A 17,947-nucleotide genomic window follows, 5' to 3' on the forward strand; every position below is an offset into this window, starting at 1 on the left:
AGGAATGATGCCAACAGTAAACAGTCCAGTTAACCAGCCTGGCATGGGAATGAACACAGGGATGAATGCTGGCATGAATCCTGGGATGTTGGCAGCAGGCAACGGACCGGGGATGATGCAGGGACAAGTCATGAACGGTTCAATTGGAGCAGGCAGAGGGCGACCTAATATGCCGTACCCAAACCCAGGCATGGGGAGTGCCGGTAACTTGTTGGCTGAGACGCTGCAACAAGGCTCGCCGCAGATGGGAGGACAGGCTGGACTGCGAGGGCCGCAGCCTGGAGCCATGAACAAGGTAAGACAAGCTAAACTTAACTTTATTACCTTCCTTCTTCTTGTTGACTTTGTTCTGTAAGATTTATTCCTCTGTAGTATGGGTTCTATAGAATTGCTTTTTTTTTGAGTCCTGGATCCTGTGGTAAATAGTTTATAGGCTGCTAAAGGGGAATTTGTGGCAGTCACGGGAGGCAAAAATCGAGTCTTGCACAACAAGCAAGACTATTGCTAGATTAAAAAGCCTATTTTAGAAATCTTGTGGCAGCATAGATTATCAACAACACTGAGAAGTAACTTAATTGTATTTATTCTGTTTTATGCTTGGTCCACAAATGTATTTTCCCATCTAATGTGATGCTGATATTGAGTATAATGGGAATTCATCAGGACCTTGTAGATGTTGTGGTGCCTTTTTTTTTCCTGTGTAACACTAAATGAGAGTATTTGTTGTCTGATATCAGCTGAGTGTTTATGCTGTAGCAGATGCTAGGAGGTGCATACACATTTGAATAGACTGATACACCCTACCTGCTCAGACATACATTGGTCTTGTTAAGGAACAGGTATTTGAGTTAATAGTGGAGAATGAATGCTTGCGTAAAGACCCAAAGACAAATGTTGGGTTCGTAAGACTTTTAATCCACTCATTTCTAGTTTTAAAATTTACAAAGGCTTTGTCTATAGGAGAGTAAACCAGAAAGCTGGGGGGCGGGGGGGTGGAGGGAATCTGTTTTTTATACTGGAGAGGGAAATCAATGTGCTTTTGTAATTTAGGAGATTGGAAGAAAGTTGTCATGAGTCACTGAAAAGACAAGAGAAGACCTAGGAGTTTAAGTGACAAGGAGATGTCTAAATTTAGTTTGTCATGCACAATTAGCTTTTTTTTACAGTAGGGAGCCACTTGAGTATTTCTTCGCAAGTTTTTAGTGTTTTGATCAAAAACCTAGAAAATACATAAATGTTTTAGTTCACTTTAGGTGGGTGTTTTGTGTTTCTTGGCTAATGAGAAGAAAGGTTTTCCAAGGTGCTTTGCAATACCTGAATAGACCTATCTTGGAATGCCTAACGTCAGCCCACTTGGAGGGCTTGGAATGATAAATAATATAGTCTATAAAGGTATTTGAAACGTAAATGAAAATTATGCTCTGTATTAGTGGTTTTGCTATGCTTTAATGTATTAAGTAAAATTATTGTAGTGTCTTGTGAACGTTATTAATTCTGAAGTTCTTTGATCTTAGCTGTTTGCTTAAGATCAGTATGCTACTAATAGTGGTTCTGATAGATATATGTTCAGTAATTAATTGATTTTCTGGTCTGGATATTTCAGATATTTTTGCCTGATAGGAAGGTTGTTGCAAAGCTTGATTGCTGCAGTAGAAAACTTGTATGCAGTTTACAGTGGAAAGAAATATGTAACTACTTAGAAGTATTTTGCATTAGAATTATATAATGTCTCATTCATTATTTCTTCGCTGTAAAAAAAAAAATTACTTTGGTCCTCAGAAAGCTGTATTCAGAGGTCAGAAATTGATGTATTGGGTATTTGAGTGAAATACAACTTCTTAATCCTTACTTATCAGAGCTAAAGTAGCGTTGTGCACTGTAATAAACTCATTTAGCTAGGAGAAGTAAGGAAGGGGCCACAAGCTTTTGGCTGATGTAGTCCCAAATCAAATTGTCATCTTTGCTTACTTAAGTTCCAAAATGTGCTGTACATCTAAAATAAGAACACTTTGTGCTTTTGGGAATAGTCAGGCCAAATACATGATAACTTCTGGTTTTTAGTTCTTAGTCCCAGACTGGTTAAAAGTACTGAGAGTTCTTTAATTGCCAATTAAAAACAAAACAAAAAAAAAAAACCAAAACAACACCCAAACTTGAGACGTGTAGAGTAAGTATGGTGGGTATAGCCCTCATAAAGGAATTGAAAGTGCTGGATGAGAGAGAACAGTCTGAAATGGAGGCTGAAATTCCAGACTGTCTTCAATTGGTTTGGTTGTTGGCAGGGAGCCTGTGTTTCACTTCATGCAGTGGAGTTGTCAGATTTTGCTAACAGTAATGTCTGACCGTTTTATCTCTCCACCCATCTGCTTTTGTGTTTTCCCACCTACAAATCTTCAAAAAGTAGATGAAAACAGAGGACCCTAAGCAGTTTTTAAAAGCCAGGGTTTTTTAATTGGTAAATTTAGTACTGTATTGCTGTTAATGTGGGAGTTTGTGTAGTAACTTCTGTAGGTTTCCTTCATTGCCGCAAAAAACGTGCGTTATCCAGGAGCTGTCCTTCAGTAGGAGAAAAAAACCAGACCAGACACTTTGGTTGTGTTTAACTCCCTCCTGTTAGCTTGCCCAGATCAGCCCCTTTGGGTGGTGGGAGGATTGCCTCTGTGAGCGCTCTCTCAGTAAAAGAGAGGTGTGTTGTCTGCAATGGTTTGTACGGAGGAATAGCTGAGGTTTCCTGTGATGTTAACTAATTGGGAGGGAGGATGTTACGCTTTTCTAACAGTAAAGATGAGCTCCAAGTGGCCAGTCAATTTGGAAAGCAAAATCGGTTACGTTTCTGCTTTGTTCTCTTGTCCTGTGGAGTTACTGAAGTGTTTTCTTCCTCTCCTCCCAAAACATTGGCTAGCAATAGAGTGGAACATTTGGTTTACACATTAGCCCTGTACTTTCCAACTTGTCTACCTGTGCGTGTTACTTTTTAGGACTCAATCCCAAATGTCAATTTAGATGATTGGTTTGGGGTCACCTGGTATACATCAACTTGGTACTGTCATAATCTACCACTTACATCCTATGGGCTAATGCTGCAGTTTTATGTAAGATGTAAGCAGTCACTGACGTACAAAGAAGCAGTTCTGTCTTCATGCCATCTCTGTGCCAGTTGCATGACAGGCTGTGAGGAACTAATCCAGGCTTGAAACTCACATGGTCATTTAAAAAAAGAAAAAAAAGTTTTAAATTGAATTGTTTTTCTGGTCCAATTTACACTCATCAGTTGGAAAGCTAGCGCTGATGTTAAGGAGGGGACATGTTAAAGGAGCTGATATTGCCGGGCAGAGGAGGGTGTGGACCCTGCTTTGGTGACAGTAGAAGCTCAAAAATGCCCATGAAAGTCTAGCCTGAAAGGAACTGTTAGAAGTTTGGAGGGGAAAGGAATTGTAACAAGTTCTGCTTTCTTGAATAACTTTTTGTTTTCCATGTGCTTGGTTGTGTGCAACAGACAGGAGGACAACAGATGTGCCTATTAGTCTTAAAATAGAGGCTTGGAAATGGTTTGTAATGCTTTGATTCTTTTGGTGTTTGAGCATTTTTGGGGCTTTTTGTTTCACTGGATACTTTTACAACTCTGATTAATTTAAAAGTAAACAGATAACAAATTCAAGCTCTTGAAGTTAAGAACAAATTCGTGTTTCCTGTTTTTAACCATTCATTTAGAATTATACCTAGTTAAAACATTGAGTTTGTTCCACTGGGTTCTGTCGAGAGTGCCCAGTTACAGTTTTATTGTCCAGCCCCTTATTAGGGGAGGAGGGTATTTTGTGCCTAAGTTGGTTTGTGTGTTTCTGTGATAGCAGGGCTCTGTCAAAGTGACTTAAGTTCACCTGGTCTTCAGGCAATTTAGATTTCATCTCCTACTGATTCAAGAAAAGTTCTGTTACTCAAGTAATGAAATGGACGTGAAGGCGGTTCTGATTAGTAAGGGCGTTACATAGCAGTGGTAGTAGTATTTCACTCACATGTGAAATTACTTTAAATGTTTAGAGTTCCCGTAGTCATTCTTTGTCATTGGGCTTACTGTTTGAGTGTATACAGGGTTCTCTTCTATTATAATGGATACACTTGGTTTTTATCGGTTTAACCTCTGTTAAGAAGAATCGATGGCAATGTTTTACAAAGACAAGTGTAATTCTTCAGAATCTCCTTAAGTAACTTCCTTTAAGTAAAACAATAAGGAATTTCAGAATAATAAAGTTCTGTTCAAAGTTGCAGAGAGATTGAAGATGTCACCCTCAAATTGTAAATTGAGATAAAGAAAATAAAAGCACCTTGTGTTCCTTACTGTTAATGTATTATGTCACATACTTTAGGTAGAAGGTCAATGTTCTTGGTTGCCTTATTTTCATTAGCTGTTTGAGTCAACAACTAAATATATCCGTACTGTTTAGACTCTGTGACCAAGTGTACCATACGATTAAGTAGAGTAGTCCATTAAAAGTGTAATTAAGTATTGTGGTCCTTTGCTTTTTCTTTGGTGAACCAAGGTGAAAAAATGCTTAATTACTCCCTTTATCCCAGTGTAAGGGAAAAATGTTTGTTTATGAGAGAGCGATGGAGCGGTAAAGGCTTGTCTTTGAGTCTAAGTTTCTGCAGTGGATAGGGGAGTTTCTTGCACAGATGGCGGTGAAATAATGCTAGTGTCTCGCGATAGGTATCTTAAAACATTGTGCAGTCAAGTGCAAAGAGTAATGATTGATAACAGTCCTTGGAAAGAATGCAGCAAATTTTGTTGTTAGTGAGGTACAATAAAGTCTTGTTTTTAAAGACCCAGCTGGAATTTACTAAAACCAGCTTCCCTATTTCGGGAAATTTAATTAACTTCCACTTGTGAACATGTGGGTATTGGGAAGATACTAGATACCATCAATATGGTCTGAAACTAGTGCGTGCGCTGCAGGTACCCTGATAGAGATACATAGGTGGTGCTGCTGCAAACGTTGGATTATTGGGAAGTACATTATTAAAACTTAATTCTGTTTCTTTACTTCTCCATGCTTACATTTACCTTTGCAAATCTTAAAAGTGGTCGTTGTTGAATACTATTGCTGATACCCAGTTGTCTTTCAAATATTAGACTGTCAGCGAAGCAGTTGTTTTCATAGAGAAACAGTAGAATATTTGTAATGTCTATGTACGTAGCTGTACCAGTATTCCTCCCCAATTTGTACTCCATGGTATCAACAGTAAAACTAGGAGCAGAGTTAGTAACTTGACCTTCCTCCAAACTGAAGATGTACGTATTTTATGGGATTAGAACAGAACTTCAGGGAGTTTACTCCACCTTTGTCGTTGCTCTTCTCCCATGGGGGAGTGTCTGAACAGCCCCATCTGATGCTGCTCGTGCTTGTGAACTAGTATTTTTGCTGAACTCCTGTCATCCATGCCCTTTACATGGTGAGAGGTGCACATCTTCTACCATTCTGGTAACGACAGCTGCTGCTTCCGTTGGAGACAGGAAAGTCATTTTCCACTGTGTATGTAGAAGGTAGAACCACTTGAGATTACCTTTGCCATCTATTAGCCATGCATCATCATCTTTTACTGTTTTCCTTGTTTCCTCCTCCTTTTCTCCTTTACTGTGATGTGGACTTCTGTCTGCTCTGCCTTGTGTGCAAGTCCTTGCGTATGTGGTGAAAGTAAGTTGAGGTGAGGAGAGGAAGAAAAACAACAGATGGAGTGGATAAGAAGAGAAATGGGAAGAGCAGTGGAAGGAGGTGGTGGCCAGGAAGGAGTGAGTAGAGGTTGCACTTGCTGACTTGTAGCTATGATTCAGCCATGTATGTTTTTGCATGGTGTTGCAGATGAAGCCTTGTACTCATCTCATGCAGTGGTACTAACACCACCTTTCTTTGGCTGGTTCTTCTGCGCTTGGTCATTTATCTACCCCTCACTCCCCATAGATCATTAATATGATGATGAACTATATGTCAGCTTTTCTGGTTGTTTCCTACTGATAAAATTATACAGGATTATTTTTCTCTTCCTTCTGTAGTCATGAGGTCCTCCATTTCTCCTGTTTGATGTTTTCTTTTTATTCATGTTTCTCAACATGTCATAGCAAATGACATGAGCGTGCTTCTGCTTCTTGTGCCAGGGCCACAAGGCCACCTTGCGCCAGGTGAAGACTCTCCCAAGTGACCCCTCTCTTGACTCAGTCTCAAGTTGCGTACAGGGTGTTGGTGTCGGGTTAGCGGGTCTGTGACAGCAGGACTGGGATTATTGCAGTGATATTCAGCTGTAGATCTGGCAGATGTCAGTCTCACCTTGACTAAGTGATGGCTGCTGATGTGTTCCAGGAGACCTTGAGGCATTTGGTTTTTAGCGTCCTTCTTAGGTGTTGCTTGAACATGTGACTTTTGGAGTCAGTTTGGCATGCTTGCCTTCCAACCTGGCCAGTGCTTCTCTGGTCTTTGCTTCTCCTGTAGGCTGAGATGGGGAACTGAGGGTTACCTCTGTGGGGAGCAGCTGGGCTGAGCTGGGCATGTAGTCTTCTGCTGCCAGGTCCCTGGGTACAGCCGGGTGGAGGAAGTCCCCTTGATGGGGGTGGATGATGGTTCTCAGCCCTAGGGAGAGTGGAGCCCTGTGTTTCTGCCATGGAGACAGTTTTGTTTGAGGGGGTTGGCTTTGCACCCCAAACAGTGCTAATGGCTCATGCTTAGAGGAAACATCAGAGATCTTTGTGGCGGGCCAACTTGATCAGTGCATTTGGAATAACCCCATGCACCAGTACAGGCTGGGGGTTGACCTGCTGGAGAGCGACCTGGTAGAGAAAGACCTGGAAGTCATGGGGGACAACAAGTTGCTCATGAGCCAGCCATGTGCCCTCATGGCCAAGAAGGCCAATGGTATCTTGGGGTGCATGAGGAAGAGTGTGGCCAGCAGGTCAAGGGAGGTTCTTCTACCCCTCTACTTTGCCCTGGTGAGGCCACATCTGGAGTGCTGTGTCCAGTTCTGGGCTCTCTAGTTCAAGAAAGACCAGGAACTACTGGAGAGAGTCCAGTGGAGGGCAACAAAGACGGTGAAGGGACTGGAGCATCTCTCTGATGAGGAAAGGCTGAGGGAGCTGGGTCTGTTCAGCCTGGAGAAGAGAAGACTGAGAGGGGATCTCATCAATGGTTACAAATACCTTAAGGGTGGGTGACAGGAGGATGGGGCTGGACTCTTAACCTGTCCCTGGGCACCACTGAAAGGAGGGAATGGACACAAAGTGAAACTCAGGAAGTTCGATCTTAATATGAGGAAGAACTTCTGTACTTTGAGGGTGGCAGAGCACTGGCACAGGCTGCCCAGAGAGGCTGTGGAGTCTCCTTCTCTGGAGATATTCAAAACCCACCTGGACGCGATCCTGTGCAACTGCTGTAGGTGCCCCTGCTTTGGCAGGGGGTTGGACTGGGTGATCTCCAGAGGGCCCTTCCAGCCCCAGCCAGTCTGTGAAAAAGCCAGATGCTTCACTAAGTTTGTGTCCAGCTGTGTTGCAGATACAAAGGTTGATTGACATGGTCAAACCTCATCCCTGAGTTTCATTGCAAAGCTTCTGCTTTGGGTGACATAGCAAAGGTGCTTTTTTTAAGTCTAGGTTTGGGTTTCTCCCCCTGCAGCCAGGGCAGACCTGGCTCATCAGGCCACAGTTATTCCTAATCCTTTGGTATCGATGTGTGAAGTCCCCAGTTGTCTGAGTTGGGCATCTTGATGTCTCCCTGTGACACCAAGGTTTGAAAATGTGCCTTCAGTTCTGAATTGTTTGGTTAGGGTTTGTTCCAAGGCTGATAGGAGCATGATTTGCAGAACTCAGATAGGGGCAGTGTTAGTGATGGCCAACGTAGCCTGTGCTTTTAGTGGATTCTCACGTGTCAGCTAACTTTGGGAGCTATAATTGTTAATGAACTTTAAAACTTTGCTTAGAAATTTCTGATTTTGGGGTTATACCTGCTTTTAAAATCTTTTCTGGAGCCAAAGCCTATCTTACAGGAAAACATATCTTGTTTTCTTAAGGAGATGATAATTCCCACTGTCAGTCCTTCACTAAGTCTTGAACCTGTTGGTCAATTTGAGGCAGCGATAAGGACGGAGAGAGGAGTCTTGAAAGTGTGTTTGCTGACTCCTGACATTTTTGTTCTCCCTTTCCCTTCTACTCACCTGGCACATAAGACCTTACTAGTCTTCTGAGGGAGAGGCAGGAAGGGGTTTGAGTTTTATCTGTTCTGGTTTTGGCAGCAGCTGCCTCTTTGGTCACCATGTGTATCTTCACTGCAGTGGAGACGAGACAGGGGTGGTGCCAAAGGAGACAGAGGAAAGGAAACTTTTTTAGTTCTGCCTGGTGGCTGCGTAGTTTGTTTATCTGCCATGTGTAGGGATTCTTTTCATTGCTCTCTAATGAATTACTGCTGTGTGATTATGGTTATTGCTTGTGTGTGGAGGAGGGGGGCTGTCCTTAAGGGACTTCACTTGTATGTGTCGGATGTCTGAGGTGGCAGGTTCTTTAGTGAATTTTGTGTTCCTTTTCCTATAGCTTGGGTTTGATCCTGCTTTATTTTGTAAATGCAAACTGAAGGCTATTGTAAAGGATTGGCAGATGTTACAACCTGAAAAAGGAAAGTGTTTGACTAATTGCAGGTAATCTCCAGGCATGTCTCCTGTGAAGACAGGCTGAGAGAGTTGGGGTTGTCCAGCCTGGAGAAGAGAAGGCTCCGGGCAGACCTTGGAACAGCCTTCCAGTATTTAAAGGGGCCTACAAGAAAGCTGGGGAGGGTCTTTTTACAAGGGCAGGGAGTGATAGGACAAGGGGCAATGGCTTTAGACTGAAGAGGGAAGATTTAGATGAGATGTTAGGAAGAAATTTTTCACGCTGAGGGTGATGAGGCAGTGGCAGAGGTTGCCCAGAGAAGCTGTGGCTGCCCCATCCCTGGAAGTGTTCAAGGCCAGGTCGGATGGGGCTGTGAGCAACCTGGTCTGGTGGGAGGTGTCCACCAAGGGGAGTTGGAACAAGCCGATCTTTGAGGTCCCTTCCAACCAAACCATTCTGTGATTCTGTGATGATTCTATGTAGGTTACTTCTCTGTGCAGGTTGGAGAAGCTTGGAAAGGAGCAGAAACAAGGTGTTTCTACTAGGGGATGATACTTTGAGAATAAATGTAGGAGTGATTGGAAACAAGCCTACCATAGGAGCTTGTATGCACTTTTTTGGATGCAGGAAAATGCCCAGACTTGAACCAAAAAGTGTCAAGGGGAGCCAACCTTGTCTAGTCAAATGTTCAATGTGAGTTGAAACAATATAGCTCTTTAAAGTATTTTTGTGCCTTTGTTATTATGACTTATGGCTCCTCGAGGATCCTGCCTGAGTCATGGTGAGAACTTGGTAATCTTAACAAAGATCTCCATTTTTCCTGGTCCTCTGTGGCTAGTTATTCTGGTCCTAGAAGGCCAGATTTCCCAAGAAAAATAGATGGGAATGCAAGGAATGGAAAAAAAAAAATGTCAAGAGGACAAACAACTTTATTGGCAAGATTGCTCCTAAGTGTTCTTTAGGTTCTGGGGCATTCCAAGGCAACAAACGGTATATTCTGGTATGCTAAAACTGTTGAATATGCATATGGCTTGTGTGAAATATGAATTACTTCCCTTGTGGATGAATGGTTCAATAGATTTGTTTTGTTTGCAGAGTTCCTTCCTACCGTCTCCTTTGACCTCTAGTACTGCTCGCTGAAAATGAGTTACTGCGGCTGTGTGACTGTGTGTGGTGTTACCTATGCCTGTGGTGTATTCTTAAATTGAAAATAGTTGTGTACTGAAAAAGCAGACCTGCATTGTGACGGCTATCTGGAGAGGAGCTGTGGGAGTGCTGACAGTTGGGTAGGAGGTTTTAGGGATAAACCCTGCTGGTATGAATGAAGGTGGCATTTGTCTCTGTTTGGAGTCTGCACAGATGCAGGGAGCAGAAAAATTCTTCCAGACTTGAGTTACATAGTCCATGGTACAAATTTGTGATTGGGGAAGCTGAAATGAGAAATCTGTTGACCAAAAACATTTTATAAAGAAATAGTCAGGTCAATTCTGACCAGACTGACCTCAAAGGTTCACTTTGCTGTGTTTATAGGAACTGTCTGGTTGAGGAGTTAATGGTGTGTGATGGGTAAATACAGGCACATAAAGGAGCAGAGGAAGCATGTGGATCAGTATTGCATTGCCGCTGGTTCGTGGCTGTGAGCGCTCTTGCTTCTCTGAAGTACTTATCTGCCTTGTGAACTTAAGCTATCTTACCTGAACCTCTTACATTTTAATTCCTAGATGGGAATGATGAGCAATCCCAGCCCATACGGCCAGCCATATAGTCAGAATACCGGGCAGCAGATTGGAGCCAGTGGACTTGGGCCTCAGATGCAGAATAAAGCTGGTCTGCAGAATAGTTTACCACAGTTTCCAATGGACAAGAAGCCAGTTCCTGGGGCAAAAAAGTAAGTAGAATGAAAGGTGTCTCCAGAAAACGTTGTAGTAAACCGAAGTGGAGCAATATGCTCTGGTGTTGCCGTTTTGTAAGTTTTTGCAGCTGTCATCCCCAGTGTGAATGTGTGCTCTGAATCCACACATAATGCACTTGCTTCAGCTCCTGAAAAGCCTGATATGAAGGAGAGGGCTGAGTTGTGCTTTCTCTGTTGATAAGCTGCACCTCCGCTCTTGGCTCTTCAAACCCTGTTAGCAGAAGACATGAAATGGTGCTCCTTAGCTGAAGTGAGCTTTGCCATCTGTTTGGAAACCTCTGTTCTCTCCCATCCATTCTCTTGTGGTTGGTGTATTGGGCCCCTTCTCAGTGTAGCTTTGTCTTGAGGATTGTCTTCCTGCTTGTACTCACTGATGCTTTTGGGAGAGAGAAATACCCCTTCTCAAAGAGGTATTACCGATGATAGGGCTTAGAAGCCCCAGTTTTGTGTTCGTTCCTTCTGAATTACTTGAACACACCCAACAGTCCTGGTGCTGGAGGTTCCCTGGCAGTTAGTGCTGTAGTAGCCCTGTTGCCTCCCCCTTCTTCCCCCTCCTCCCGCCCTGTTATTGCGGCAGGACTTAAAGGGGAAGTAGGAGACAAAAAGTGGATGGCCTAAGCTTATAAATGACAGGCCTTAACGTTAGGTTCCCTAGCTTGAGCTTAGCAGTGGTGGCTGAATGCGTATGCCTCATTAGTTTAGAAACTTAAATTGGTTAGGGGTGTGACATGCAACATGTCCTGCCCTTTTACCCCCTGCATATGTTTTTTAATTTGGGAAATACATTCACATTTCTGAATGTAGTTTGTGCTTCATCTGCTTCCAGTTCCACCATCCCACCTCCCCACCCCCTGGGAGGGTCAGTCTCTTGGTCTTAGTAACTATTGCTGAAAAACCATTTCTGGGTAACTTTTGTACCTTTTGAATTAAAAAGAACTCAATCCTGTGACTTTAATTTTTTTTTTAAGTTGAGCATGAAACATTGGAAGTCTAGCAAACCAGTTGGTTCTATGAACCAAGAAAGAAGCAGCCAAAACTTTCTGTTCAGATCTGCAGCTGTCAAGCTTGTGTTCACTGCAGAGTATGTAACTCTTTTGAAGTTGAACTGCTACCCAGCTGAACCTAGGAATGAAAAGTTGCTGCTATCTCAGTTGTCATTTAGAATGACAGGCGGCAAACAAGGCACTTTACGGTCATATTGGAACATGCACCAACCCTGAGGGGACTGGGTAATTGGTGAGGTCTCCTTGTAAAATGAAAGGTTAGTACTAGTATTGAAAGAGCTGTGGGAGAACTGGGGTCTAGGAATGCTGGGTAGCTGAGCTCTAAAAATCTGGAGATCTCCAGAAACATCCTCTAAAACCCTCTGTGAAGAGTCTGTTAGAAACTGAAGGCTGTTGAACTGAAGTGATACAAGCAACACGGAGTCCCTGAGCCTCTCCTCTTTACTGAGTACTCCTCAAATGTCACCTGGAAGAAATACAAAGAAGTCTGAAGAAATAAACAGAAGTACAGAAGTAGTACTAAATGTTGCCATACTTGACACTGATTCTGTAACATGTATTATCCTGAAGTTGTGCTTCATCTCTAGCAGAGACTAGGAGATGCTTGTTTTGAATGCCTACGTGCAAGTTTTCCGATGGAAAAAGGTTTCCAGAACTTCCCTTTCATACTCCTTTCTAGGAACCATCAAATTCAGGCTTCTTATACTGAAATAGAAGGAAAACTCTATTCGCTCTAAAAGTCACTTTTTTCCATTAATGCAAGAATTGTGGATGCACCTTTCTAGCCTCCAAAGTGAGGAGGAGATTTGAGGTCTAAGTGCTATTAATATTTTCTGGTTGGTCTGGCACCGCAGATTAACCTGTGAGCATGTGCAAAGTTCTGCTGTTTTTTGATAAGGCAAGAGCTAGGACTAGGAGAGTGATATGGGGAAGGAATTGTGGCTGGCAAGAGAATTATTGCCAGGACTGATGCTAAGGGATATATTTAATATGAGTCATCCAGAAGTACAGAGAGGTGGGTTATTCCCTTAATCACAGAATATAGTGGTTGTTTCTCTTCTTTGGTGGTTGTTGTTTATTTGCTAAATAGATTATTCTCAAAAATAGATTTATTTTTGGGATTTTTCCTTTTACCTTCTCCAGGGCCAGCAGCAGGCTCCCCAAGTTCAGCAAGCTGGAATGGGGCCAACAGCTTCTCAAGGAATGGGGTCTGGAGCACCGACAGCGGATCCAGAAAAACGCAAACTCATTCAGCAGCAACTAGTTCTCCTTTTACACGCTCACAAGTGTCAGCGGCGAGAACAGGCCAACGGGGAGGTGCGACAGTGCAACCTCCCTCATTGCCGAACCATGAAGAATGTCCTGAACCACATGACACATTGTCAGGCTGGCAAATCCTGCCAGGGTAAGTGGAGGGGTAGTTGTGTAGATGGGGTCAACTTTTGCAGGATGAGAAGGGCTCCTAGAAAGAGATGGAAAGCTAGTTGGGTGGCTTGGGAAGTAGAATACTTTTTTTTAACCTGTCTATCCCCTTAGAAATGGAAATTATAAACTTCTGAGCCTTTAAAGTTTAGACAAGTTAGAGGGGACAAGATAGCACAGAGAGATGAGTGAAGATCTTTTGCTTAACTTTGTAACTCCCTGTCAGGTCTTTCGGATGCTGCCTTGTGGTAAGGGTAGACACAAAGTAGGAATCTGCAAGTAAGAGTCTACCTGTCTCCCTTAAACAGAAGAGACAAATCTCAAGCAATAGCTAGCCAGGAATTAAGCTGCTACTGGCACTGGTGAACTCTTAGTCTATCCTAGTAGCCAAGGAAAATGTATGTTACCTTTTTGGTAGCCTAGGTTCATCTGGGTTGTGCAATTGTTGGCATCTCGGTTGCTTGGTACAGTCTACCTGGTGCTTGATGTGTATGGTGTTATCCTTTGAGCCAGGGAGATGTAGGCTTAGGTGTATAACATAGAGCTTTCAAGTAAGTTTTAGTTGAGCCAATAGTACTTGAAGAAATCTAGCTACATTTTGAAGGCGAGTTAGTGCTGAACTATTTCAAGTAATGCTTTATTGGCCTCTGTTGATGTGTGCCCTGAGAGAAACAGTTTCTCCCTGCCCAGTTCTTGTTGACCGTGTAGAGATACTGACAGTAGTTTGTAAAAAGTTTTTCATTCCCCTCCCTTTCTCAGTGGCACATTGCGCGTCTTCCCGACAAATCATCTCGCACTGGAAGAATTGTACGAGACATGACTGTCCTGTATGTTTGCCTCTCAAAAATGCTGGGGACAAAAGAAATCAACAATGTAAGTCTACTGGGGAATTCTGTGTATTGGATAAACCATAAAATGCATGTTGGGAGTTAAAACTTTCTTGCACCCAGGTGATAGTGGTGATGCTCTTGAACTTGGGAAAATATAATAAGATTTTCCTCTTGCTGTAGAGTTGCAGAGTATTTTTCTGTCTCTGATAGCTAGTGTTTATGGAAGCTTTCTAACTTTATTGCGTTTTCCTAGCAGGAGAGTGGTAAGGGTGAACAAGTCATAGCCAAATGATTGGCTTTTCACTACCACCTCTTCCAGTTGGTCAGGTTCTGGAGACAGATGTGCGTACACACACAGAGGGTCATGTCATTTCAGCCCTGATGATACCTGCTTCTGTCTTCATTCTTTGTTTGCATCAGATGTCTCTTCCCCTTTCTCTTTGTGTCCCCTTGGTCTTCCTGCAAAAATCTTTGGCAAGATTTTTGTCACTGTGTTATCTTTATCTGTATGTTTAGTTTGTTTTTTTTTCTCCTTTCTTAATGTTGCTCTGGGCTCTTCTCATGTGAGCTGAGATATTTCTTGTCATAAGAAAATTAAAAAAAAAAAGGCATTACAGTGGCTGCTGAAGAGCTGTGTGTACCCTGCTGCCTTGGGCCTCTGTGACATGGTATGTCTCTGTTTTCAGTTTGAAGCAGACAGATGTGCCCTAAATACTTAGAGCGGGATTTCCTCTCAGCAACTCGAAGGGAAAATGACTTCTTGTTGGAATGGCTGGTTGTGTCCAAACTTTTCTCTCCCAGTTTCATGACAGGCTTTCCAGACCTGGCCTCTTCTCTGCATGCTCCTAGAAGGAGATATTTTAGTTCAGAACAGCCAGTGCACTCTTTATGCTCTAATGGACCTCTTTGGCTACCTCCTGCTGTCCTTACTAACTTGGTATGTCTCTTCCAGCGCTGCTGGGCGGAGCTGCAGTAGGACTTGCAAATACTGGCTCCGTGGGCGTGGGGCAGCAGACAACACCCAGCATAAACACTACGAGTCAGATAGACCCCAGCTCCATTGAGAGAGCCTATGCAGCCCTTGGACTGACCTATCAAGGGAACCAGATGCAGACGCAGCCCCAGGCTCAAGTGAAGAATCAGCAACAAGGACAGTCACCCCAGGGTCTGCGCCCTATGAATCCTATGAGTAAGTTTATCTGTTAATGTTAAAATAGAAACTACAGGCAACTTCCCCGTGCTCTATCTAATGCAAATTTTCTTAACCTACTAGCTTAATTACTGCTAGTTGATTTGCAAAAGGGATGGCTTTGCAATATTTTAGACTTGAGCTAACAAGCTACTGAGCGGAACAGGAACATTAGAAGGCACAGACACCTTCTCTTGGAAAACAAGTTCTCTGGGAAAGGTATTTTCTTTGGAAAAATGTTGGTGGGTTTTGTTGTTGGGGTTTTTTTTGAGAACCAGTTTTCCAAAGTATTTTATTTTAATGTGGTTTTGTAGCTTTATAATTGTAAAAGTTTCAGACTTTTTAGGAGCTTTTAATTGGAAATGCATGCACTAGGATGCCTGTGTTCAAGTGTACTTCCTTGTCACACAGACTGCAGCATTTTACAGTTGTATCTCAGATGTGTAATGTTTGTTTTTAAAAATAAAGTAGTAAATAACAGACTTTCTTTCTGAATCCTGTCGTGTGGACTCATGTAACTGTAAATTGTCTGGGTGGCTTATTGCAAAATCACAAAAGACTCTGTAAAAATTTTAATTTGAAGTGCAATTAATTCTAACCTGACTGTCCCTGGTGTCAAATGAAGTAACATTTAACCATCCAATCTAATTTTGATAGTTTGAGATTACCTCACAGGAGTTTTTCTCAGCCCCGGCTCTTCGCTTGAGTTGCTGAAGTAGAGGTGGGGTTTTTTAATGGAAAAGGGGAAAGATGAGCTGGTAGAGATTTATCACAAGCTTGTATGGAATTGCAGTGAATCTGCCTATATGCCCCGTGACAAGCTTGTGTACAGAACGAGTGCTGTGTGTGCACGGGAGCTCTGTGGGGAAGGACCTGAGAGATTGCGGAGGAAAGTAGCAGTTGGTTGCAGGCTGCAGTTGGATGTGCTGTTTCTGCACCAAAGGACATGCTACTCCTGAGTTACTCGGGAAAAGGCTGTTGGGTAGAGTAGACTTAATGACATGACTGATCCTCATAGATTGCATGTGACTAGTAAACTGCTAAAACTCTGCCTTCCAGTGTGTAAAGCCTTTTTGGAAAAAAGGCGGTGAGAAGGGTCCCTAAAGCTTAGTCTTAAAACAATTAGATTAAAATAATATGGTTTTCTACTATGTTTTAGTGTGTTTTACAAATAGATGAATTTCTAGAAGCTCCAAAATGTTATAGTGAGGGCCTGGAAAGGTTGAAGGGAATGTGTCATCTATTTTTCTGAAGCAAAATGGTTCTCTGTGGGGTTTTTTGTTGTGTTTTTTTTATTGTTTATAGACACAGGGTTTGACCTGTGCGTTCTTATTGGGCACTCCTTGTAGCACTGATTAAAATTCAGTGAGATGGGATTGAAAAGCTCTTGGAGAGTGAAGAACTGAAGCTTAATTGTAGAAAGGACAAGCATGGAGACTATAGACTTTTGACTGTTTCATTATTAGGAGCGGGTGGCTAAGGAGGGAATTAGAGGTGAGATAGGAATTACCAGGTCATGGCCTGTATGACAACACGGCTAGTTTAGGAGAAACAGCAGGATTTAGTGAGGACTGCGATGTGAGAAGGTGCAGTCCTAAGTAGATCAAACAAATGGTTGGTTTTGGTGGTTGAAAAAGAGTTAAGGTGAAGGTTGACAAGTTGTCTTCTACACCAGCTTGCTCTCAGATGGCAAGGTGAATTTGGAAAGGAGAAGAAAGTGATTAAGGGAGGGGAAGCTGGAGGCAGCTTTATGAAAAGAGTTAATTAAACACTTGGTTGTGATATTAGAGGTATGTATTAGGCTTGATATCCTTAATTTCAGTGGATTTCTCTTGTACGCAGTGTCTAATTTTGTTTGAAATACAGATTCTGTAGGAATCATATGTCCTAAATACATGTGAAGCTTGGTAATGGCTTTCATGCTACTCTCAGCTTCACAAAGTGATCTATTCAGAAGCTGCAGACAAAGATATGCTGCATTTTTCTTCACTATTTGAGTCCTAACTGTAGTGTGTGAAGAAAATAGGCAAATTTTTATGGTGATTGAGATCTGCTGTGATTGAGAAAAGCAGATTTTGGTACGTAACAAATTACTGGAGCTTTTTCCTGCAAAGGATTGTCAGATTTTATATCTTAGCTCAAACATTGGAGTTAGTTGTAGGATCCTTAAGTATGGAGTGGGTGACAGAGGACTTTGTGAGATGTAGGTGGTAGCTGATATTTTAAGTTTTTGAAGCCTTTGTGAATATATATCCTAAGCCCCTGAATGATGACAAAACCCAACCACTTCTAAACAAAAAAAGCAGAAGTGGTTGGTAATGCTGAATCTTTAGTTAGGAAGTCATGGTAAAAGACCCTGGTACATAATGGATGTGGCAAATTGAAGTTGCTCGTTTGTTGAGAAGTTCAGGAAGATGTGCAGAGGAGTAATGTGGAGTTATGCTTCGCTTGGAGGTCACCGGTGTTATGCCTCAGATTTTTTTCTAAGTTTCTAAAAGGAAGAGGGTAAAGAGAGCAACGGGTAAGTAAACTCCCTTCATAAAAGTCAAAGTACTTGAAAGTCTAGACCCTTGTTATCACTGAACAAGTACTGATTTTTGCACAGTAAAGACGCTGTTCACTTAAGAATATTTACTCTGTTTTCTAGGTGCAAATCCAATGGGAGTGAATGGAGGAGTAGGGGTTCAAACCCCTAATCTGCTGCCTGACTCGATGTTACATTCAACCATGAATTCTCAGAAGTAAGTTGAATTATTCCTTGCACCTCAGTGATTTTGTTTTGATCTCATGGCACTTCTTGCATAAACAGTGGGGTAAATGCCATTGATGGCTATCTCTCCCATTGGATTTTGTAGTTTTTGTTGCGATTTGCCAAATCCTTGGGTAGGACAGCGTGTACTGATTCACGATGTTGTTTTGGTGTCTGTGCAGCTATTTCTGCAAAGTTTGTCCATTGATTAGGGAATGGCTGAG

The 17,947-nt window shown here is 42.4% G+C and overlaps 1 protein-coding gene across 1 annotated transcript in view; it reads left to right on the forward strand.

Annotated features, from left to right (window-relative positions):
* LOC104161475 (histone acetyltransferase p300-like) overlaps positions 1 to 17,715 on the forward strand; it is a gene marked incomplete at its 3' end in the record, with an annotated part of 32,536 nt that extends 14,821 nt beyond the window's left edge. The window contains exons 3-7 of the mRNA XM_009699929.1: positions 3 to 295; positions 12,677 to 12,938; positions 13,715 to 13,828; positions 14,738 to 14,974; positions 17,622 to 17,715. Coding sequence (XP_009698231.1) covers positions 3 to 295; positions 12,677 to 12,938; positions 13,715 to 13,828; positions 14,738 to 14,974; positions 17,622 to 17,715 — 1,000 coding nt within the window. The remainder of the gene's footprint in view (positions 1 to 2; positions 296 to 12,676; positions 12,939 to 13,714; positions 13,829 to 14,737; positions 14,975 to 17,621) is intronic.
* Positions 17,716 to 17,947: the final 232 nt, after the last annotated feature.

Source organism: Cariama cristata, unplaced genomic scaffold (genome assembly GCF_000690535.1).
Source record: "Cariama cristata isolate BGI_N322 unplaced genomic scaffold, ASM69053v1 scaffold9995, whole genome shotgun sequence".
NCBI lineage: Eukaryota > Metazoa > Chordata > Aves > Cariamiformes > Cariamidae > Cariama > Cariama cristata.